Source organism: Protopterus annectens, chromosome 4.part0 (assembly GCF_019279795.1).
Source record: "Protopterus annectens isolate FY-2018-M chromosome 4.part0, PAN1.0, whole genome shotgun sequence".
Lineage (NCBI taxonomy): Eukaryota > Metazoa > Chordata > Ceratodontiformes > Protopteridae > Protopterus > Protopterus annectens.
Genome location: NC_056733.1, coordinates 1768161581 through 1768187904, shown reverse-complemented (window position 1 = coordinate 1768187904; position 26324 = coordinate 1768161581). Strand labels below are relative to the sequence as shown.

The window sequence follows — 26324 nt, the reverse complement described above, 5'->3', positions numbered from 1 at the left end:
CAGTCAAGACTTATTTGGAGTGACTTGGTATAATATTGCTATATACATACAATGTAGTCTTAGAGCTTAAATTATCTCTAAGCAAAACAGCCACAGTTGAAATGTTTAAAAATATTTAATAACAAATAATAAAAACACAAGACAATACTTCTTACTACACAGTGCTAGTCAAGAGTTCAGAGATCACAGAGAAATACTTAAAATAGTTCAGTAGAAAAGTTCTGACATCACAGAAAAACACTTAGTCTAATCTTCCTATTTCCTAGCTTTTTCTAAGAGAAAACACTAAAGACCAAGATCCTACTTACATATAGCTACAGGCAGTGCTGAGTTGGATGTTCTCAAGACAAAATGCTCTGAGCTCTCTGATTCTCTCTCTTTAAATTGATAACACAGAGCAGCTTCACATTGCATCATTCTCCACACTTCTCTCATGTTCCCAGGCTAACAGAAACTACATTAACATTCTTTACACCTGGACAGAAACCAGAGCAATAAAGGACATTTATACATGCAAATTCTAGCCATTAACTCTGGTCTTAAAACAATAGGCAGGATGCCTCCCTCTAGACATATTGGCTCCGAATTTTGACATCAAAAACAGTCATACAATTCTTGACTTAGCTTTCTTATAGCAGAGTGCACTGTTGTTACATTTTTGCAGTTCAATATCCAATGCAGTCTTTTCACATTTAAGAGAACAAGCCTGTGGCTTACATTAATATTTACAAATGACAGAATTATCTACAAAATTATATCTGTCTAGGCTGGCAGCCTTCACCTATCTTCACAGAAGGGCAAAGTACTACAAGCTGGAGATATTAGAGTGTTGTGGAAAATGATTAATCAATGTACACCAAGCAGAAGAGGAGTAAATTTATTGCAGTAATCAGGGAATGTTGTGAGGCAGGTATGAGATTCAAGCTGTTGTATCCAGCTATCTTCAGAATATTTTTTCAAGGTCAAAGTTATTTTTTTATGCAGAACTTGCTAATGAGGAAATACGAATGTTTATCCAACAAAAAGTGAGCTACCAAACAGAAGGGGATTCTGCTTCTTATTCTTCTGATAATAAAGCTCATAGAGAGACTATGCCAGTGAAACCTTTTACAATGTTCCAAAGGAAAATACTTGAGAGAGACAGAAAAAAGCACTGGAGTTGACTAAAAAAAACAGGGGTACATTAGAAATAAGCCAGAGACTGGATTTAGGAGAAGGAGAACAACAGAAAGAAAACCAGCAGCTCGGAAATTAATGATTTAATGAATAAATATGAGATTACAAAGCATCAATCACATTTGTGAAATATGACAGAGGACGAAAACCTGAAATTATTGGACGTTTTTGACTTTTGAACTTGTAGGGGTTCCAAAGTATATGCCCTACTTCATGTCATTAATGACTGGAAGAGGGGAAGAGAAAGGAAAGAGGTAACTGTGAGTAAAACAATTTTTTTTCTTAACAGTACTTATATAAAACATGACATATGCTGCATGTTATAAAATAGAGCCCGTTTCAATTATTGCTATGTGTAATATGGATATGAACGTAAACAGGTGCCCTTTCTTCCTTTTTTTTCTTCTTGCTCAGTTTTAAGGAATGTAGGCACTGCAATGTAAAAAAGAGAAGAAATCCTGGACAAAAGAGCAAGATATAAGTAAAACTAATATGCTTTTTCTTACTAATGCATATGGAAATAACTGGATTATGGCCCTTGGCTTGATCTAATAATATGTTTTGGGGGAAGTAAGTAAATAAAACAACATTGAATGTGCAACATGAGAATCTTGTAGCTGAAGTCAACCGTGTATCTGATTCTCATGTTTCTACGGAGACAAACTGATAAAGCCAATAAAAACAGAATACGCTTTTCTTTCAATGGCTGAATGATAATGTTTTCTGAAAGCATTCAAGCTGTTTTCTACCTCTGGATCTGGAATGAAGATAAGACAAAAACAGACAGCACTTAGTGTAAGTAGAAGCACAGATTGTACCATGCGTCTTAATATGGATAACCTTCATTACAAGACAATTCAAGCCTCTGGGACAACTGATCCTATCAGGAAGGCTAAACTTCATTATTGAAGATGTACACAGTTGTGTGTGTTTTTCTTATGTTAATAAGTTAGAGGCGTGTTCTGGGGTGTGTTTCTTTTTTGTTTGAGGGTTTTCATTAAAACAAAAAGTCTTGTAAGATGTGAAATAGGTTCAAATGGATATGACAAGAAACAACTGTACAAAAGATCAGACTGCCAAACATTAGCCTATGCATGTAACACAAAAGCTGAAACTAGACATTTAAAAAAGTTATACATAACAGGTGGGAATAATAACTAATGACAGCACTTTGCATATTAACTTTAAATGTGAATGGCCTCACAGGTATATACAAAAAAAGAGTAGTGAACTACAATAAAAAACATGCAGAGTGCAAATAGCTATGCTATAGGAGACACATTTGGAAAAGAAGTGAACATGTGAACTTGATAAAGAAAGGATTTCAAGATGGTTATTCAGTGGAATACCTAGGACAAAGGAAAAGGAGAGTACTTATAGTAACTGCTAGAGAAGCCCCAATAGTGGTAGAAGAGGTTAGAAAAGATACTAATGGTAGATTTGTAGTGTTAAGGGGCTACTGGCAAGGGGAGAGGTTTACATTGGCATGTATTTATAGTCCACCTAAAACTGCTACAATGGAGCTTTAAAAAATTCTGGGAGAATAATCAGCTTTCAGCATGGAATATTGCGTATAGGTGGGGACTGGAACTTGATTTGCAACAGTGAAGATGTATTTGGGGGGCCTAGAAGGGACAATATAACAAAAGAGGGTAGATTTTTTTAGAAACTTATGAAATTATTTGGCATGGGAGATGTAAATTTAGCAGTAGGAGTTGGGAGAGAGTTTAGATATTATTCCCCAAGGTACAGACAATTGGCTAGGCTGGACAGAAATTATATTTCACAAGAACATGGGCATTTAATTGAAAATTTTAATACACATCCAATAGCTATTTCAGACCACGGGTGAATAATAACTAAAATAAAAATGTAGGATAGTGAAATAAAAATGAGACATTGGTGCTTCACCACCTATCTATTAAACAGAGAACATTTTTCAGGAATGAGCAGTAAAATTATTCAGAAGTTATCAGGCAAGATAGAAATTTCTTCAGAAAACATAGCTAGGAAGTGGGATAAAATGAAAGTAGAGTTTAAAAATAGGGTATAAATAAAAGAAAAAGAGACATGGTTAAAAAGTAACAAATTATTTAGAGGGACAGACAATGGTTAAAATATTGCTGAATAGTAGGAATCTCACAGAAAAAGAAGAGGCACTAGTGCAGAATGCTAAGGAGATACTTCAATAATATGCATGCGTTTAGAAAGAGTGCTGTTAAGCAACTGTTTTTTTTTTTACAAGCACTCCAGAGCACAAAAGCTTTTAGCACAATGGCTTAGGCAACAGAAAGAATAAATAATTGTTTTCAAGCTAAGGGAGCCTATAACAAAGAAAATAACCAAAGAGGTCTAAGAAATATTTTGGAGATTTTATGAAAATCTGTATAAAACAGAGAAATGTGGAAATCAAGAAAAAGTACAAATGGAAATGTTTATGGAATAATTAAACATGCCAAGGTTAGAGGTAGATGAGGCACAATTACTAACAGGACAGGAGGAGATGAGATAAAAATGGTGATGCACATCCAATCTACAGGAAAGTCTCCAGGAATAGATGACATTCCTGAAGTTTGCAAGCTACGAAGGAAAAAGGTGATAAAGACCTGGAAGGTTTCACTTAACCATATTTTAAAAGGAGAAGAAGCACACACATCCTGAAAAAAAGCTATGGTAGGTGTAATACCTAAATATGGTAAAAACCCATCAGTTTCAGATTCATATAGGCCCGTTTAGATTCCAACCATGATTACAAAGTGTTTAAAGTCTATAGTGGCTAAAAGAATGGCAGAGGTGATACCAAAATTGATACATATGGATCAATGTGGTTTTGTGAAGGGAAGGCAAACATCTGACAACTTTAATAGACCAATGATGATCCACAGGGAAGCAGAATGTAAGAAAATAGCACTGTTGTTGGTAGGTCTTGATGAAGTCGGCATAGAAAAATGGTATTTTATGAGTAGGGCAATGAAGCATTTGCATTCCCAGACAAAATAATAAGGTTGATTAGGAGGATATATGAGGGATCGGGAGTGAAATTTAAAGTGAGATGCTACCCTCTCTGAAAAAAATTTTTTGAGCACAGGAACAAGGCAGGGGCACCCCTTTCCCCTGTATCATTTTCTTTATATTTAGACCCACTGGCGAAGAATATAAAGGACTCAGAAATTCAAAAATATAATTGGTGTGGTAATCCAGGGTTAGCTTTATTTGCAGATGATATTACGATGTGCCTGATAAAACCAGAAAAGGATATTTCAGTGTTGTGGAACGAAACAGTTTCAAGTCTTTTTGGGATACAAAATTAATAATAAGTCAAAAGCAATAGCTGTAAACTATGTACCTACATACAAATTGGTTCAGCAATGCCCACATTTATGGGGACATGACAAAATGAAGTACTTAGCAGTATGGATTAAAAAGGATTCTGTTATGGCAGCTAAGGATATGTGGGAAGAGACTAAACAAAAGATAATACAAAAACTGAGAAACTGGAAGCTCTGTTTTATGGATTTGGATACAAGCAGTGAAAATGTGTTTAGGCCCTTTAGTTTTATACACAGGTCAGGAATGTTTTTATCAACTAGAGGAGAAGTTGTGGATAGCAATTAATAAAGAGATGAAGGATTTTATTTCGGCGGGGAAGAGGACAACAGTTGAGTGGAATAAACTGATCCTTCCCACAGAACAAGGTGGTTTGGGATTACCCGATTTGAAGGGGTATTTCAGAGTTGCACAATTAAGGCTCCTATGTATATAGCACAAGCAGAAAGCTATAATTCAAAGTGGAAAGGGATTATGATGAAACAAGGGGGAAGCTCAAGAAACAAAGAGACACTGGGATTTTGGGTGCAGATCCTTAAGGAGAACAAAAATAACCACACAAAGTACTATACTCATAAAGTAGCAGAAATTATTCTAAGAACTAAGCCAACATGGGAATCGGAAAAGATGTTGCTGACAGGGTTGACTGCAATTAGGGGTACACAGAATAGGCAAGAAGGGGCTGGGATTTACTGAAGGAAAGTGGCAAAGGAACCAAGGTACTGGGGGGCAAATAAATAGAATGGGAATAGACCAAGAATGTATTTGGACTGCAGGCTAGAGATTGCCTTCCCTATCAAGAAATGATATCAGAGTATAGGCAAAGATATAGGAATATGAGGTTCCTAAGTCAAAGACCAGCACTTGTACAGTTTTAGTAGAATCTAGGCATATAAAAATACTGTATGATAACTATAGTAATCAAACAAATGAGGATGGAAAGGATTGGGAAGAGGGACTGGATATGCAATTCAGAAAGAAACAATGGGAGGATATATGTATGGCTCCCAAATATGCAGCAATACCTTGAAGACTTAGGATAGTTGCTTGGAAGTGTTTGAATATGCATTTTTAAACCCCAAGCTGACTCCAAAAAACTTTCCTCACTTAAACTGAAAATGTTGGAGAAGTTATAGGGAAGAAATAATTAATTGTGGCATAATTTTTGGCAGTTTAATGAGTTCCAGACTTTAAAAATTCCCTGCAGACTACTATGTCAGAAACACTGCACGAGCAAATTAGTGCAACTAAAGAAATTATTTTTTTGAGGTAAGATACAGATTTGGAATTACCTAGACATAGTAAGGCCTTGCTGAGTCTAATTATGGTGGCTGCCAAAAAGCAATTACTAGAAAAAATAAATCGAAGTCTATACAAACTTTATTAGAAGTAGTAAATATAGTAACAGAGATAAAAGAACTGAAAGTGGAATCTTTACAAAAGGTTAGGAGCAAATTACATAGAAAAAATGGGAATTGTGGGAACAATTGATGTAGAATAACATTTTTGGAGAAGAAATGAGGTATGTGAGATGGCAGGAATTTAACAATTTATATAATGTTGGACTGACAATGACTGTATAGAAGATTATAAGTGCTGTTGAATGTTTGCAACTGAAAATATATCAGTATAGTTTGTTTTCATTATGACTGCCTATGTCAAAAGTGATAATTCAATAAGCATGTTTCTTTTTAAAAAAAAAAAGACAAAACTCATAATGCCATCTTAGACACATGACATATTAGGAGAAAAAAAAACAGATGATGATAAAGGAAATAAAACAATAGCACAACCACCACCAATTCATATTTGTGGGGTATCAAATGAAAACCAGAAAACTGAGCAACCTTTGTCAAAAACAATTAAAAAACAAGAATAAATGAAAAATTTCCAGTGTACTTAGATCTGGTGACTAAAGCTATACCAAAGGTATAGATAGATAATACACAGATGTCTGAAGGAAAATCAGGTACCTCATTTAAAAAAAAAATGTAGCACATATTAATTAAAATTCACAAAATGGTTTCCATGAACTTACTCTGTAACTGCATACCAACTGCACTGTTACATCTCCAAGGAAAAATATTTGAAAGGGTAGTACACAGATAGCTATTGTCATACCTGAAACTGAAAAGCATATGCCCTCACATAAACAACATGAATACTGTCAATCTCATGAAGTGGGTAGTCTCTGTCAGTGAATATGTAAAAATAAGCATATTGCGAAAAAAAATAAAAGTGCATCCTAGCTAGACCTCTTAGCCTTGGACATAGTGAATCATAATTTCTCATTATCCGGGCTTTACACATATGAAAATAATTAATGATAAATTATGGGACATGGTTCACCGTTTCCAGGCAAACTGATTACAAGCAATAAAGTGGGGACACAGGATGACCCTCTACATGTCCCTCTAGGGGCATCAAAGTTGTTATCTTGCAGCAACAAATAGATAACTCCCCAGTACTCTGCACTGAATGTGACCTCATCACCGATGTGGTTAAACCAAAGCAGGTATGCAAGAGCATAAAAAAGGGGTTGCAGGCTCAGGGTCATTGCTAATTTCAAGGGAATCTCAGAGTAATGATCTTCTTAAAGTACATCTACTGCTTGTCCATACTAGCTCAATCTGATTAAATTTCAATGTAGGCAAATATTAGCAAAATAATTTACCACGCACTGCAAAACGATCTCATCCAAAATAAATCAACTGCTGGAAAGTTATGCAGGATTAAAACTACATGGCTACCAAAACAAGGAAGAGTTACTTATATAAAAGCTAATGAAACACACCTAACACACACACACACACACACACACACACACACACACACACACACACATATATATATATATATGTGTGTGTGTGTGTGTATATATATATATATATATATATATATATATATATATATATATATAGGTTCATAGGTGTGATATATATAGGTTCATACGTGTGTACTAGGCTAATGGCCTTGGAGCCTTTACAAGCCTAGCCCATAGGATTACTCAGGCATCGTGCCACCCTACCTTAGTTCCCAGTGCCTCTGTTCAGTACAGCCACTGGAGTGAACCCTGAGGTGAATTTTCTATTCCCCATCCACTCATCAAGATTTCTCTTGAAGAGAGCCAGTGAGGTGCTTGAAATGTATGGGAAGTCTATTCCATAGCATGGGCAGTCTCTGGGTTATGAACCTGTCCCTCCAACACATTCTGTTGATTGTGGTAATGAGGTTGAGATCTCTGGAGCATGTGGTGCAGATGGATTGGGATTTCTTTAGATGTAGCATTTCTAACAGAGCTGGGTCAGATATGGCTTTGTAAGTCCAGCAGAGATCACCTCTAAGTAGGTAATATGAGACAGAGAATAGTTGGAGTTTTTTGAGTCTGTCCATATAGGACAAGTGTTTAAGGCCTAGGATCCTCTTTCTGAGGTATTTTTGTGGCCTCTCCAGCTGTTGTAGGTGTCTAGTGAGGTACATGCCAAATGGAGCATTGTACTCGATGACTGGCCTAATGAGAGAAGAGTAGAGGAAGACAATGACCTCTTTCTTCCTGGATGCAAAACCCTTAGTAATGAGATGTGCCACACAGAAGGACTTTCTGACAACAGTGGCAATGTACGGTCAAAGAGAGGTTGCTGTCAGCCTATGTTCCCAGATCTCTTATAATGCCTTCTGTGTTCAGCAGACTACCATCGATGTGGTAATTCATGGGAACTGGGTTTTTCCCAAAGGGGATGACGACACATTTTTTGGCATTGAGCTTAAGGCCATGGTTCTGACACCAGTCATTGGTCTCAGTGAGGCCTTTCTGTAGGATGTCAACATCACTTGGGGAGTTAATAATGGCTCTCAACTTCCAATCATCTGTAAACTTTGTCAGCCAGAGTCCCTTCGTGCTGGCCTGGACTGACAAGCAGATACCAAACAGGAGAGGACCCAAGTACGATCCCTGTGGGACTCCACTCATGACTGGTCAGCAGTCTGACTTGGAGTCAGCTACTTTCACATTGTGGGTTCTATCTGTGAGCCAGTTTGCAACCCACCTAGTGATATAGGGGTTGACGCCTAGCTTAGTGAGTTTTTCTATGATTCCTGAATGGGGAATGGTATCAAAGGCCTTGGCCAGATCAAGGTAGGCTGTATGAACCACCGTGCCTTCATCCACAGCTCTGGTGACTGACTCAAAGAAGTCAACCAAGTTGAGCAGGCATGATCTACCCTTCACAAAACCAAACTGTGTGGGATCCAGAGTTTAGAGATTCCCTATATCCTTGTTTATTAGGTCCATGACGATGTGTTCCATAGCTTTGCATATCAGACGGCAGTCTAATGGGGCGACTGTTTCCAGGGTCTGTAGTTGCTCCTCCTTTGTGGAGAGGGATGACTGTAGCAGTGCACCATTCGGTAGGGACAAAGCCTGAGGTGAGGCTGTGATTGAACAGGGCACACAGGTGAGGTGCCAGTTCACTCTGTAGTTCATGTTGAACACAGCCGGGGATATTGTCAGGTCCCACAGAAGCTGTATTCTTTGCCTTGGACAGTGCTGTTTTAACCTGTGCAGCAGTAATACTGGGTGCCTGGCAATCTACTGGTATTGTGATTGGTTCTCTGGGGGGGAGAGGGGTAAAGATGGCACTGAATCTGTCGGCCAGTACACTGGCTATATCTGTTGGCTCAGTGTAGGAGGTACCATTGTGCAGTAGCTCAGAGAAAATCTGGGTATTGCCGTGGAGATTCTTTACATAACTATAGAAGACCTTGTCGTTGTCTTTACTATCTGCTGCAATTCTGTTTTCATAGCTAGCTTTAGAGGATTTGATGAGGGATCTCAACTTTTTGTTGAGGCTGATAAGGGAGTTTTTCCAGTCTTGGGACTTCACCTTATTCTGCATCAGTTTTCTCCTTCTGTTGTAGAGTTTGCTTATGGCAGGGGACCACCAGATTGGCTTCCTTTTTTTGGAGGACAGTGTTTCTATTTGGTATGGTGAGATCCATGCATTTGTGTATGTGTTCGTACAGTGCATTGGTGTATGATTCGGCGGTCATGCAACTATTCTCCATTTGCATGGGTGCCGTGAAGTTAGCCATCTCTGTTTTTACACACACACACACACACACACACACACACACACACACACACACGTGTGTGTGTGTGTGTGTGTATGTATGTAGGTACAACTATAGATGTTTTAGAGCATGGCCTAAACAATCTTAAGACAGTATATTATACTTTTGCCTGTTTTTCTACAAAATCATGACATAACCCTATTGGACTTTCTTGAAACAGATACTCCTCACAACTAATGCTAGTCAACAAAATATCTAACATAAAACAAAGCTTAAATTAATGAACTCTTTAACTATGAAAAATGAACAAACTAATAGATGTGAAAAAAGTAATTAAAAACACTCAGTATAGGGGCAGTACCCCAGAACCTTGTATCCTACTATATGGCAGTTATTAAACTAACCCAGAAGTCATAACAAGCACAGAGATGCACTACTCACAGCTGCAGTAAATACCTGACACTCAATTATTGTCAGTTTCACCATAACATTAAGTCAGTGACTTCCTTCCTAGGAGCTCTTCAGAACCAGCTGAAAGTAAGCAAAGTACAAATGTGATATAATATGACAGCAAGTATTTAAATCTCAAGTCATGCAGTCAATGGATATGTTCCCTCCTACTCATTCACTTCTCTGCAGAATCCTTAATCTCACCCTTGGTATAATTAATCTCATTGTTAATGTACTCGCTCATAATATTCCTTCCCGATCTATTTTATCTCATCATTACTCACTGCACAGGACAAAACATTTGTTACATTTCACTTAATGTTTTGCATATTTTATCTTTAGTAGTTTCCTCTGCATATATTGAATGTATTATTATGTTTTGTATTTTGTCTGCATCTGTTATGACATATGTATGTATGCTGTTTTGTTCTTATATCCCCAGACTGACACTGAAATATGTCCATTGGGATTGCTGTTCTACCTTGGTGAACAAATTCAAAATAAATAAATAGATAAATAAATAAATGCATATAACAAACTTGTGCCCACAATGTGCAAGCACACTTCTGACCATCTACTGTACTAAAACAAAACTGTTTAGCACCTAACACTGTTAGGAACACAGCTTCACCTCTCCCAAAACAAACCACCTAACCTAATCCTGTCAAACTGAACTATATTTGTCACATTCAGAATAAACACCCTAACCTAACGCTGATAGACTAAAATATCTTATTCCTACTAAAAATAAAATTCTCAGTGTAACACTTCTAGAGTGTTAACCAAATTAAACTATCTAAACAAGCACTGGAAGACTTAAACATGTTCAGTCCCTCCCAAAATAAGTCACCTATCCTAATGCCAACATCTTAGTCCCACTCGAAATAAACCGCCTAACTTAATATTACTAGAGTGCCACATTTTAGCCCTGTTCAAAATAAACCACCTAACATTACTAGAATGCCACATCTTAGCCCCACTCAAAATAAACCAGCCAACTTAATATTACTAGAGTGCCACATCTTAGTCCCGCTCAAAATAAACCACCCAATGTAATATTACTAGAGTGCCACATCTTAGTCCCATTCAAAATAAATCACCCAACGTAATATTACTAGAGTGCCATATCTTTAATCTCACTCAAAATAAACCACCTAACGTATTGTTACTAGAGTGCCACATTTTAGCTTCTCCCCCAAAGAATAAACCAGTTAACTTAATATTACCAGAGGGCAACGTCTTAACTCCCCCCAACAATAAACTACCTAAGCTAGCACAGCTACACTGGTAAAACTTAGTCCAGCTAATAAATATAATAAGTAGGCCTCACCGTCATTTCTCTTCCAGAAATATACTCAAGAATCACATTAAAACACTTTGAACATACATACACACCCCATTCATTCTGCTTTTAACTAAACCAAACAGCACCTGCCTATTTTTGACTGTTAAAATTTCCGTATTATCCTCTTCACTGTTTTGGGTCTCTCATGTACATTTCTTATAGGTTCATAGGTGTTTACTAGGCTAATGACTACAAGGGCCTTTGTAAAGACTATCCATGTATCCCTAAAGTAAGTGTAAGCAATGTCCAATAGAGACATAGGTGCCAAACCAGGGATGAACTTCCTGTTCCCCATCCAATTGTCCAAGTTACACTTCAGTTTGGCTAGGGAGGAACTCTACTTCACATGGATGGGGAGCCTGTTCCAGAGATGGTGTAGTCTCTGGGATACATGCCTGTCTGTCCAGCAGGTCCTATTTACATCACAGGCAAGGTTTAAGTCTTTAGAATGGGTAATTCTGGTGCTGTTTGTTTCGCAGATATGCAGGAGGCCCTTCAGAGTGGGGTCTGACAATGCTTTGCATGACATGCATAGGTCTTCTCTTAACAGCCTGGAGGAGACAGAATACAGGGATAGGGCCTTGAGGCATCTGCATTTGACATATTACTTACACTGTTTATACAAATTAGCTATGTTTATATAATTTTTTATTATTTTTTTATAATTTTTTACTATGTATCTGGAGCTTTTCTTCCCAGGCTTCCACTGAAAACAGTCACCTTGTGTCCAGTCGGACAAACCCAATAAACAAATGGAAAATAAATAAATAAAATAAATAAATAAATATTCTTTTCATGCGGAACCTCTGTGGGCATTCCAGTTGTTGGATATGCCTAGTGAGGGACACACCAAAGAGAGCATTGTACTCAATGATAGGTCTGATGAATGCTGAATACAGTGGAAAAATGATTTCCTTGGACCTAGATGCCACACCTTTGTTTATAAGTTGTGCAACACAGAATGATTTCCACACTACTGTAGACATGTGCTGGTCAAAGTCTAAATTACTGTCTGTGTGTGTCCCCAAGTCCCTGACTACTGGGTTAACTCTTAGGGAAGTGTTGTCAATATGATAGTTACCAGGGGTGGGTGACTTCCTGAAGCCTACTATTATGCATTTCTTGGCATTTAGTTGTAGTCCTTGGCTCTGACACCAGTTGTTTGTCTGTGTCAGCCATTCATGGAGAACATTTGTGTCAATGGGGGATTCTATGACTACTCCTAATTTGCAATCATCTGCAAATTTATTCTGCCAGAGGCCATTGACAATGGCCTTGGCTTCAGAGAGCTAAATGCCAAAAAGAAGCAGCCCCAGGACTGATCCTTGAGGGACTTTCGCTTGTGACTGGCCTCTTTGTAGAGGTGGACTCCCCAATTCTAACTCCCTAGACTCTGTCTGTGAGCCAATTGGCTATCCACTGGGGGCATAAGGGCTTGTATCTATCCTCCTGAGATTGTCCACAATGCCTGAGTGGGGTATTGTGTCAAATGCTTTGGCCAGGTCAGGGTAGGCAGTGTGAACCATTTCGCCCTCATCCATTGCTTTGGTGACTTTCTCAAAGAAGCCCACCAGGTTATGTAGGCATGACCTCTCCTTAACGAAACCAGACTGGGTTGGGTCCAATGTCTGAAGGTCATTAATGATGATTTCCATGATATTTCTTTCCATGGGTTTGCACATGAGACTTGTCAGACTTATGGGTCTGTAGTTTCCAGGGTCCGTAGATGGCCCACCTTTGTACAGAGGGATGACTGTTGCTGTTCTCCATTCATAAGGCATGAAGCCTGTTTGAAGGCTATAATTAAATAGCAATTCCAGACAGCCTGATAGGCCAAGTTTCATGCTATTTAGAAGGCATCCTGGGATATTGTCTGGGCCCATTGATACAGTGCTCTTGGCCTTAGAGAGAGCATTAAGGACCCATTCCTTAGTGATAGCAGGGGGAGTTATATTTGATTGTATTTCCTGAGGCAAGGTTGAAGGAAGAGAGGGGAGAAGTTGGAGCTGAATTTGTCGGCCAGGAGGTTTGCTATATCTTCTGGCTCAGTACACGTGGCCCCATTTACAATGAGCTGTGCACACAACTGTGTACTGCCTTTGAGATTGCGGACATAGCTAAAGAATGCCATAAGGTTGTCCTTGACCTGGGAAGCCAAATTTACCTCAAATCTGGCTTTGGTAGACATTCTTTGTCCTCTGAGTTGTTTGTTTAGGTTGATGAGAGTGCTTTTATCCTGCTGGGTGCTGCACCTCCTAATTTTTCCATGATTTTTTTTCCTTCTGTCATACAGCCTACTGATGTTGTAATTCCGCCATGGTGGCTTGTTTTTTAACTTAGTTCTGTACTTCTTCCTGGTGAGTACAGCTGCTTCTATGCAGCTACTAACATGCTTGCATAGGGTTTCTGTGAGCAGTTCTGCATAGGCAGCAGTGCTCTCAGGGTTTATGGGGGGCTTGAAATTTTGCCAGGTTATCACTTAAAAGCAAGAAGTTAGCCTTAGAGTAGTTCCTAAATATTCCAGCATTAGCTGGGGGTCCAGGTTTTATTTTTACTTCAGAGGAGACCATTTTGTGGTCTGACCTTGCTAGGGAAGACGTTACACTATGGGGTGTACAGCAATCTCCCATATTAGTGAGGAACAGATTCAGTATGGTTACACCCCTGGTTGATGTACTAACAATCTGGTCCAGGGAATTTGAGTTTACAAAATCCAGGAATCTCTGTGCCTATATGTATGGTGTCATATAGGATTTCCAGTTAATACTGGAGTAGTTAAAGTCGCCCATGAATATCATATTGGGTTGGATGGCGAGTGTTTCCAATAAGTTTAAATATACAATATGGGTTTCCTGGGTCATAGAGGGGGACCTATAGCTTTCAAGGAAGTGGTTTTGGATTTTATAAAAAACAAAACGGTCGTAGGTAAAAGCAAGGTGCAAAAAGGAGCCCAAACAAAATGAAAGAAAATGCACCGAGCTAGCACACCGAGAACATTTATTAATAGACAAAACAGGAAACAGAAAATGGTGAGCGCTTTCACAACATAAAGTTGCTTCATCAGACAACAGTAAAAGGCTTACACTCTATTTAAATAGTCAAATATCCATTACTCAATTAACTAATTAGGGTTAGCAAGCTGTACACAATCAAATTCAAGAGAAGCTTACACAGTGAATCCTACAATAAAGATGCACTATGCATACAATGTTACACAAAAAGTTACTAAGCATATATAACCACACTATATACAGTGTAAAAAAACATGTACATACATATATAAGATAAAACAACGACAGTAAGACATAAAAAAACTACTAAAAACATCTAAAATGTCTTCTAAAAGATCTAAAAATCAGTGCATGAGTGGTCGAGCCTTTAAAAAGGGAACCAAAGTAGTGGCAGCATTCAACCCAGGAAACTTCTCAGCGTTAAGCTTCAGTATGCATTTTTGCTCATGCCCCTCTGTAATATTTTCTATGTCACCACCCCTAGGGTTCGTATAAATATGTTGCACTAAATTGCAAGTTCAATTCTTGCCACTTACGAAGTAAAACTGGATATGCATCCCCATAAGTGGGCATATTCAATATTCTCAGTCCACGTGGAATGATCTTGGCTTCCAAAGAAGCTTGCAAATGCAGTCGCTGCCACTGTAACCTTTTATATTTGTACATCAAGTTCTCTAAGCTTTTATATTGTTGAAAAAATTAAAGTAGACGTTGATTTGTAGAGAAAGTGTCATTCACATCAGCATTTGTCTCCAAATTCAGTAATAGATTAACTGGAATATCCAAAATCCTTAGAAGACGATGATGCTGTCCACTCATGGACTGTTCAGTTGTAGTATCCTCCATTAGACTGTGTGCCCCTTGACCGAATAAAAGAAAATAGTATAAAAAACAAAAACGGTCATAGGTAAAAGCAAGGTGCAAAAAGGAGCCCAAACAAAATGAAAGAAAATGCACCGAGCTAGCACACTGAGAACGTTTATTAATAGACAAAACAGAAAACAGATGTGGTCTGACCTTGCAAGGGAAGACGTTACACTATGGGGTGTACAGCAATCTCCCATATTAGTGAGGAACAGATTCAGTATGGTTGCATCCCTGGTTGATGTACTAACAATCTGGTCCAGGGAATTTGAGTTTACAAAATCCAGGAATCTCTGTGCCTGTATGTATGGTGTCATATAGGATTTCCAGTTAATACTGGAGTAGTTAAAGTCGCCCATGAATATCATATTGGGTTGGATGGCGAGTGTTTCCAATAAGTTTAAATATACAATATGGGTTTCCTGGGTCATAGGGGGGGACCTATAGCTTTCAAGGAAGTGGTTTTGGATTTTGCCTACAGTGATTTGAACATGGAGAAGCTCAAATGCATTCTCCTGTTTGACCGGCCTTGAGGTATATTTATTTTTTATGTAATTTGGGACACCTCCACTTTAGTCTGTGTAGTACCTGCTCTAAATGTGTGGAAGGCATTATAACCTTGCACTGTCGGTGTGCTCTCTGTGACTTAAAACCACAACTCAAACACTGCACCGACATCAGCATTATCTAGGGTAAAGAGACCTTCTTGGAAGAGAAGTTTTTTGTTTAGACTCTTAGTACTGAGCAGTAATACCTTTAGATTTTTTTGGTTTTGATTTATGTCAGAAGTACTTTCAGTTTGGCATTGCCTAAAAAAAGCCACTATGAGGGAAGACAATGTTTTGGCTAATGTTCAAAAGCCTAGAGGGGAGAGGTGCAGACCATCTCTGGCAAAGCAGTCTGGTCTGATGACCATCTCCTTCCAAGCTGCCAGATATTGGACCCCATTAGAATGACACCAGAAGCTAAGTCAACTATTAAAGTCAGTCATCTTTTGTTTGTATTGTTGCATCATCCTTGGAGAAAATAAAATGCTGCTCAATGCTCGGCTCATACTAGCTTGGGACACATATTCTGAGAGTTTCATGATGTCTCACTTCATACAGTCTAGGGAGGTACATCTCAGGTCATTTACACTCACATGGACTATGACCGAGTCATATTGGTACTTGTGGTCTCAAAAACCATTTACTACTACAGAACTACTGTTTCTGTTTTATATTCAGTCACCACACTACAGCAGGCATTCTTCATGGTGTCTGCTTATTCACCTGTACATTATAATGCAGCTGGCCATTGCAGTACAATATAACTGACCATTATGCCCCCTCCATAAAATCAACTGTCTCTTACTGACTGTGCACTGTCATGCCACTCTGCTTTATTTATGCCTTCAATAACTACCTGTTATTATTCATTCCAGAGATCACGGTACTTTATTAAGTCAGAGTGCATTCTTGTGGTTTATGGTCGTTTGAATTCAAGTCTACACTCCTTTATAATATTATTCATGTTACTTATACTTCCCTCCATGCTGATCATGTTTTCTAACCCATGTATCTCATTATTATGTATTAATATTACATACTGATGCTTGCTATATACATATCTTTGAAAGCATTTTACCTGTATGTAGAACATCTTATACATTCGTATTATAACTTTGAGCTTATCTTTCTTAACCTTAATGGAAACAGTCCTTGAGATATACATATAGAAATAAATAAAGAAAGACAGATAGGAAGATAAAAAGAAGGGCAGATAATAAATAGTCTACTATTAAATATTTACTGATGAACCCATATTCATTTTGTACTGCAATTTATATCAACAATTATTCAGTAAAATTAACAGCAAATAGATTCCATATACTTAAACTAGACTACTAAACTCAAATTTTGAGTAATGAACTCAGTACCAGTATATTGCACATTTCCTTCACATAACGAGTAACAGCAATCTAATGCCATGTTGTGAATAGGTAATAATATGTATTAACTCACATAACTAAATATAAATATGTCATTTCAGTAAATCTGTGCCATACAACTTACTTTCTTAATGTCGTCTAACGTGTGTATTTCTGGTGACAATCCTCCGTGTACACATAGGAACTGCTGATTCATTAATGCTGCCAATGGAAGACAGTCAAAGGCTTCCATACATGATTCATATACCTGCTCCGAATACTTGATCTTACCTAAAGAAAGAAAAACAATGTACTACTTAGAGCATTCACACATTCATAAATGAATAACAAATAGCACACTATGCTCGATAAAGATGCATTACATTTTCTATATGTTATTGTACTAGTCAGGAACAAATTAGAATAAAAAAATGATTCAAAATACCAAAATCTTTATCAGACAAATGCAAACATGTTTATTTTATTCTTAAAAAAAGCTAAACCTTAAAGTAAACATTGAAAGAAAGAAAGGAATAAAGCAGTTTATTCTATACACATAAATAAGCATATGAACACTGCACATGCCGTGCCCATCACAGCTGAGACTTTAGACAGACTAGTACAAGTCATTACTTTATTAATGCATAGTCAGAACAAGTTTGATGAGCAGACTACCCTTATATGTAAAGTCATGGCATGGCAATTAGCACAGCATATATGGGAAAAGCATCTACCTTATGTGTCTAATTTTGAGGAAACTACCAAACCTCTCAGATCTATAATTCACGTAGCTGTGGGAACTAGCAGAAATGAGTAGCAAAAAAGGACATCCACTGGAAGCAAAAAACATAACTCAGATGAATATATGTATTACAAACTCCCATAGGTACCTACCAGTTAACTGATTATTGTGTAAACTTCTACATAACTGAAACTGTAAAAACTGAAATTAAAGTACTTAAATCGAATGTTTAAAAAGCTCTGAAAGGCTAAAAAATTGCATGATTTTTTTTTTTAAGCTGTGCAACGTTTTTTGTACTTGGGCCTGTATTTTACCCTGTAATTCCTCCCCACTCATACTTAAACAAGTATATTATCAGCACACTAACTCGCAATTCATAATACATCAGAGATGGAAATAATGTTTGTCTCTTCTACTGAACTATCCCTTATATTCTGAGGTAATATGACCTCAGGGTCAGTATATTTAGTAAACGGGGTATGGTGGTATAGCTAACACATCAGGGATACAGAGTGATAGATCCCCTTGGAAAAACAACACAGTTTATTTATGTCCCTTCTATGTTTGAATCTTTTATACTACATGCATATGCATATTTGGGATTAATTGTTTTCACAATATTCCAGTACCTTTAAAATGTTTAGAAGTGGTTTAAGTTTCTAAATATTGACATTTAAATATGCATATATGTGTTTAATATGGAAATTGTTGCAAACTGAATGATCTCCTTTTCATTTCTGCCTTATTTCAAACATTATTTTATTAATAATAAAATGCTAACCTGTCATTTTTGACCATTTAATGTGATATAGCAAGCAATGGTTAACAAGAGAAACATTCATATGTTCTGTATCACAATTTCCTGATGTTGTCCTTACCAGACACTCTGTTAGGTAGTTAGTAAAATTAAGCTATTTTAAAAATAATTAATTGCTTTTTTTATTCTCTGATTATAGTCATCATTATATAAAATATTCATCAAATAAATGCTTAATAGCATGGGTTTGATAAATTAACACTCAACAAAATTATAACTGATTAATTAAGACGTACCCTATGCATATGTACATGCATAGAATGTCTCAATACATGAGTATATTTGAAAATAAAATGCCAGTGTAGCAGATAGGTGTCAATCTGTGCTAAACAGAATTCAAACGACTGATAAAGGTGAGTCTAAGCAACTCAGTAAATGTTCTTACTTTCTTTCTGTTGCTGAAATAAAACAAACACAAAGTTATGCATACCGATCATTTTTATTTTAATAGATATTAAATTTAAAACTTTATATGGAACATGGGATGCCACTTGCTATCTCTGTATTAGGGATAGGTATACAGACAAAAAAAACTATACGAGAAGCTACTTAAAGATTTCAGCAGACTTCAAATACTACATCAATATAAGTTCAAAATTTGAAAACCTTATCTTCAAAGGAGACAATTACCATCCCACCAGACTTGCAAGGGCAAATTAGGAAGCAAACTTTCTAAAATATATATTGTAAAGAAGTCAGCCATATGCAAAAAAAAAAAAAAAACAATAAATGCAAACAAAAAAACAAGACAGAAAAGAGACCCTTTCTCAGTCCAGCTTGACATGCTCTGTAAAAGAGCATGCTCAAACGAATGTAGTGTAATTGCGATATCTAAACAATCCCAAATTGGTTTGTGACTCTCTGTGCATTAGCTTGGTAAAAGAAGTTTTTATTTGAATTTATATTTTATTTTTACCACAGTTTTTCATTGTTTGTAGGAAGGATGGGATAACTTGTAGACAAGATTTACTTTGATTTATGTTTTGTTGTTTTTAGTCAGGCAAACTTGTTTTGTGATTTATTGATCTTTACTGTTGAAAAGTGGTGTGACTGAGTGACAGTGAGCAGAAGCTACTGCAATCATTTGCATGCAATGTTCTAGCTTTTGTGTGACTTTTACAACTTGCATGGTCAAAGTAACAACTTTAATGTACTTAATTTAATATTTAGTTGTGCATAGTGTGTGTGATTTTTCTCACAGAAGTTGATTTAAGTTCTCTTTGAATTCTGTGGTTACTGATTTTGATTATTCATTTCTTTTAAAATTTTGTAATCCTTTGCAGCTGGATACGGATTCCTTAAATTAGTATGCCATTAATGATTTGTTAAAGCACAAATATCTTGTACAATGTAATAAATGCTATGTATATTAAAAGTTAACACCTGATTACACTGATGATCTGTGTTCTTCATGACAAAAGTTGGATAATTTTCTTACCATTAGTAGTAAATTTAGACTTACTGATGATGATTGCACTTGTGTAATTGACCCGCCTGGGAGAACTGTTGTTACATATATTAATGACTGGATTGATAAGATAAATAATATTACATAAAGAGCGAATTGAACAGATTTAGGAAAGGATGTGTCTATTGTCTGTAAAGTTCACTCGACCCATATGAAACAAGATAATGCCACTGACAACTTTGTTATTCTGGATACAAGTATTCAGTAACCTGAGGATTCAGAGTTTATAGAAGGAAATAAAAAAGAAAGAATTTCACAAGAAATAACAAGGAAGAAAAAGAAACTGATACATTTCTGTAAAGCAAAGAGAATTCATACTAAAAAGGACACTGCTTTGTTATGTAACACACAAATTGCAGGAAATAACATTTTTCTATCAAAAAAACTTCAGTCTACAGAAAAAAACATTACTTTTCCAAAAGAGAAGGTAGAAAAAAAGGCAAGGGGCAGGTGAAAAGGAAGAAATCAAAACTAAAGGTGGAAGGATTGCAGAACTTTACAGTAACCAAAAAAAGAGGGGAAAGGCAGATGTTGACAACATGGCTAAAGAAGTGGATGGACAAAGCCAACTGGGCAATGACTGGATGCTTAAAAATAGTGGGATTAATACGACTAATGGTGATAAAGATTATTGCTTTATAACAACTGACAGAGCAGACATTACTGAATTAGAAGCTGAAGGTACTTCAAATCTGTTTAGAAGATATTCTTGTAATTGGAAATTCAATTTTTAGAAGAACTGATGCTTACATTTGCAGAGAAGATAATGAACACTGAATACTGTTATGCCTGCCAGGAGCAAAAATAGTGGCTGTGAGGCACACCTTGGAATGGCTTAATGTAAGGAAGTATGGATCTATTTTTTATTCATGTTAGTATAAATGATCCCATCTTCATGACTGTCTAATTATTAGTAGGGAACTTACATTCCTCTTAAATAGCTTAGCTTGTATAGGTGTTAAGACATTTTTTTTCACAAATGACATAAAGAAATGAACGTCGGAACTGTAAATGAAAATAATTTTTAGATAAATACCTACATGAAAAAAAAGTCTGTTTTAAAAAATGGAAATGCGTAGAGCATGTAAGCCTAATTTTGGTTGCACATGTGGTCAGACAGGATGGTGTGTACCTGTCAAGATCAGGGAAAAGAATTTTTGCAATAGATACCTTGCAATGTTTGACAAACACAAGGCAGGATTTTTGCCAGGTCAAAAACTAAACACTTCACACATAGCCACATTGATGCATCTTTGATGGTTGTTAATGCTAGGGCCATTAAGAATAAAGTTTGTTTTATTGGAAAATTTGCTATGTTCCCCCAAGATTGATGTTATTTGTGAAACATAGTTAAAGAGCAATGACTGGAAACCAGTTATGTCAGGGTATAAATGTTTTTACTGTAGCAGACATTCTAACAAAAAATCAGGTGGAGGTGTTATGATAGGGTTTAAAGATAACTGTGAAACCTCTGATTATTATATGCTCAATGGTAACACCAATACTATAGATTGTATAACTGTAACAGTAAAGACAACCCGGGAATATATAACAATTGTTGGAGTGTATCAATCACCAAAGTCAAGTGTGGATGACCTAGCGGAAGTCATACAGTTCTTGTATGAAACACAAGAGGGAAAAATAATAGTGACTGAAGACTTAAATGTACCAGAAGACTGGAATAATATTGATTCAACAACATTAGCAAGGAAATTATTCACAACATATATTCAGGAACAACAATTGCTTTAGATTGTTAAAAAAAACTACCAGAGAATTGAACATAGTAGATGTCGTTTGTGTTCCTAAAGAAATTAATGTTACTCCAGGTCAAGTTTTACCACCATTGATCATGGGGTTATAAAGGTTAATTTGCTGCTTGTTAATTCTACAAAACTGAAATCGAAAGCAATGCACAGAAGATTAATTACAGATTATATGGAAGCAAAACAGTCACGATGTAAAACTAACTGGAGTGATGCATTCAGTGGAAAAACTACAGACAGAATGTAGAATAGTTTGAAAGAGGAATTGTTTGAATGCAAAAAAAAAATCCCCCCAAAAGTGTTTGACAACAGGATCTAGGCATACAACGCAAGGATGATATATTTCCATAAGAATGAGATTCTTGATTAAAGTGAGAGACAAAAAATTAAAAAAATGGAAAAGAGGGTGAACTACAAATAAGAAAACTGAAAGAGACAAGCTAAACAAACAAATTAAGCATACTGTGAGACACAATGAAGAAGAATTTGAAAAAAAAAATATAGAGATATTGGGCATAATAGGAAACCATTTTTTTGGCACATAAGATGTAGAAGGAACAAAGACATACAAAATGATAAACTGTGTGTAGATTCTAAAAATTATTTTCAGACACCACAGATTATAGATATATTTACAAAATCTTATATTGAAAAAGAACTATGTAAACTGGATCCAAACAAAGCACAGGGAGGGCATGAAATTAGTAACAATGACCTGAGAACACTTCAGCAAGAACTTACAGTGCCATTAATATCTACTGTTTACTAGGTCATATAAATATGGGGAGATTCTTCAAGACTGGATTATTACCTGTCTTTAAGGGAAAGGGAGTAGGGCAAATCCGGAGTCATACAGACCCTTAAGTCTACTTTCACATTGTGGAAAAGTAATGGAGAAGGTAATTTTGGATAAATTATTTCAGAAATGGAAAAGTTGGGACTTGATACCATATATCAGCATACATATGTTGAAAATAGATCTATTACCAACTGTAACATGATGTTCAATAACAGTATAATAACAACTATGAATGAAAAATCGTGCTCCGATGTCATTTATATAGATTTAACTTCAACATTTGACAGGGTCATACACAAAACACTGATCAGTAAATTAAAACAACTAGGTATTGATGTATTCGATAAGAAATAAGGTATATAGCTGCATGGTTTACAAATAGGACATGGCAAGTATCATACAGCATTTAGACAGGTAAAATTCTTAGTTACAGTCAGGGTGTCCCAAAGGGCTCTGCCCTTGGCCCATACTTATTTAGATTGTATCTTTCAGGTCTATCTTTTTCATCTGAGGTGTTCTACAGTCTGTATGCAGATGACTTGAAACTGAGTAAACTGATTACATGTTCATAGGTTCATGGGTTCATAGGTTGGTACTAGGCTATCGGCCCTAGGGCCTATGCAAGCCTAGCCATAACAATTCCCAGGATATTTCTTCCCACAATATTTACTTCTCTGGGCCCCTGTCTAGCAGGGTGACTGACATATAGGTTCATAGGTTGGTACTAGGCTATTGGCCCTAGGGCCTATGCAAGCCTAGCCATAACAATTCCCAGGATATTTCTTCCCACAATATTTACTTCTCTGGGCCCCTGTGTAGCAGGGTGACTGACATATAGGTTCATAGGTTGGTACTAGGCAATCGGCCCTAGGGCCTATGCAAGCCTAGCCATAACAATTCCCTGGATATTTCTTCCCACAATATTTATGTGTTATAGATAGGGCACTTCTGCAAAAGAACTTGACTAAATTGATCATTTGGGCATAGAAGAATAATATGCTGATGAAAACATCAAAAACTAAGCGTATGAGATTTGGGAGACAAACTGAAAGGTGAATATTTAATACAACACACTGATTGAAAATGTAGCTTCATTTACAGACTTTGGTATATGGGTAGATGTAGCTTTTAGTTTTTCCTAATCATATCAACCAATTGGTTAATGACAGTTACAAAAGTAGTTGTACAAAAAGATTTATAGAGTCTAGGAAACAAGAAATGATGAATTAATTGTTTATTAGTTACATAAACAATGAACTTGCGTATGGAATAACAACATGGAAGCCTTAAAAGAAAACAAGCATGAGTTGAACTGGAAAGAGTACAGCAGAAATATACCAAGGGCATCCATGGATTTGAAAATCCAAGTTATTACGAAAGACTAAAATATCTGAGTTTATACAGTGTCTCAAATAGATATTTAAGAGGAGACCTTATTCAAGTATATAGGGCATTTAGAGACAACAACCTCTGGGAATATTTGGGATTATCACAAAGTAGTAGAGAATCACCAGATAACCTATGCAGAATATTCTATTGGAATGAGAAGTGTACTAATTGGTTCTATGAGAGAACAGCTAATGCATGGAACAGACTACTAAGTTACATAAAAGCAAGTAATAATTTAGATATTTTTAAGAACAACCTGGACACATTATGGGAACAACTGTTTTGGTATATTAGCAGGCTGGAAGGGCATTAATGCCAATGCTTGAAATATCTGAATGCATGTATCTGCAGTTCAAGAGTCACTCCTTAGGAAACGAACTTTGTGAATCACCACTTGTATGGTCAGTTACACCTGCTGTAGTGCCTTGCAAATTATGTACTCCATTACATCATTAATGGTGATTGCAGTCCCTCAAAACCAGCAGTAATAGAAAATTCAAATCTGGGCAAAATATTTCTGACAGACAAATTGGAAAGATAAATTATGAAGGATTTGAGTTTATTTTTTAAAGAGAATGCTTAACTACTCACATTCACAATTTAAATTCTAAACATATTTATATAGAGTTGGAGAACCATGAACATTTACATAATGAATAATATCATAACCATCAGGAAAAATTATTTTAGTAAAATATAACTGATTAAAAAGCTACGCAAATTTGAACAACCTGAAGGGTTTAACAGTGTCCTAAATAAATCAACTTTTCCTGGTCCTCATATGCATACCTATTGTCTGAAAAGAAAAATAATGGAAATAAACTTACAGATTCATGACACATGCACCACAGTCAGATTTGCTTTTATCTTCTTTTAAATGCACAAGTTTCTAGCTTATGAAATCAAAATGTACTAAGATCTTTATGACTATGCTGTTTTCCTTTACATGCTTATCAAGGGGCTCCAAAGCAACTAAAACCAGTTACTTTTAAAACCACATTCAATGATCTAATAAAGTAGAACTAATTAATATTTCAATTAAAGTAAAGGTAGAGTTCTAAAAGCAATATATTGTCTAACTTTAAGTTATAAACTGACATACTGAAAAACATAATACACGAGGCAGACATACTAATTAAAAAGCAGGCTTATGGTTTCTAAAAAAAGGCAGACTATGACAGTTATAGGACAGAAACACAAAATAAACTAGGCCAGAACACAAACATTAATGATTACTTACATTCCTGTTTGAATGTGAAATATTCTGTTAAATGTCTACATTCATGGTTCCCTCGTAGTAAAAATAATGTCTTTGGATACAGGATTTTCAGAGACCATAGGTACAGAACACACTGAATAGAAAACATTTTAGATGTTAAGTCATACCAAAAACGTATTTTTATCAGATGTACAAACTAAATGCTGTACTTCAGTATTAATATTAAAACATCTATTGTACTTGCAAAAAGAAAACATTCACTAAGAATTAGATGTAATCAATCTATAATACTGGCTAATTTAAGCAAAATATGATATTTAGTGACATTTCCATATGCAAATTCTGTAGTATATAATTTCAGCACAGAAAAAAATGTTCAGATTTATTAACAGTAAGACATTTTAAGTTGTCATCAGCAACAGGGCAATAATTCTGTGGTGTACATGCAAGCAAAGGCTACATGGTATATATGTATATATATATCTTTCATGATTCAGAAACCATACTACAAGACTGAATGTAGATGATTTTATTCATTTATATGAAAATAGCTGTACACAAATCCCCAAAATGCAATTCATGGCACCATGGATTGAATGCCATTATAATTACACATAAAGGATGTTGTATGCCACTGTGACAGCACTATTATAATTACATATAAGTGATTTCATATAACACTGTGATGGCACTGATGTAATTACATATAAGTGATGTCATATGCCACCATGATGGCACTGTTATAATTACATATAAGTGATGTTGTACGCCACTGTAATGGAACTATTATAATACTTATAAGTGATGTCATATGCCACTGTGATGGCACTAATATGATTACATATAAGTGATGTTGTATACTGTGATGGCACTAATATAGTTACATATGAGTGATATCATATGCCACTGTGATTAATATTAAAACATCTACCATACTTGCAAAAAGAAAACATTCATTAAGAATTAGTTGCA

General features: G+C 36.2%; 1 protein-coding gene across 1 annotated transcript in view; it reads right to left on the bottom strand.

The window, feature by feature from the left end:
* Window positions 1-26324, bottom strand: part of LOC122800013 (serine/threonine-protein phosphatase 2B catalytic subunit alpha isoform-like) — a 2229074-nt gene that overhangs the window by 512968 nt on the left and 1689782 nt on the right. Inside the window, exons 4-5 of the mRNA XM_044069477.1 lie at window positions 25374-25485; window positions 17298-17443 (exon numbers count right to left, since the gene is read on the bottom strand). Coding sequence (XP_043925412.1) covers window positions 17298-17443; window positions 25374-25485 — 258 coding nt within the window. The remainder of the gene's footprint in view (window positions 1-17297; window positions 17444-25373; window positions 25486-26324) is intronic.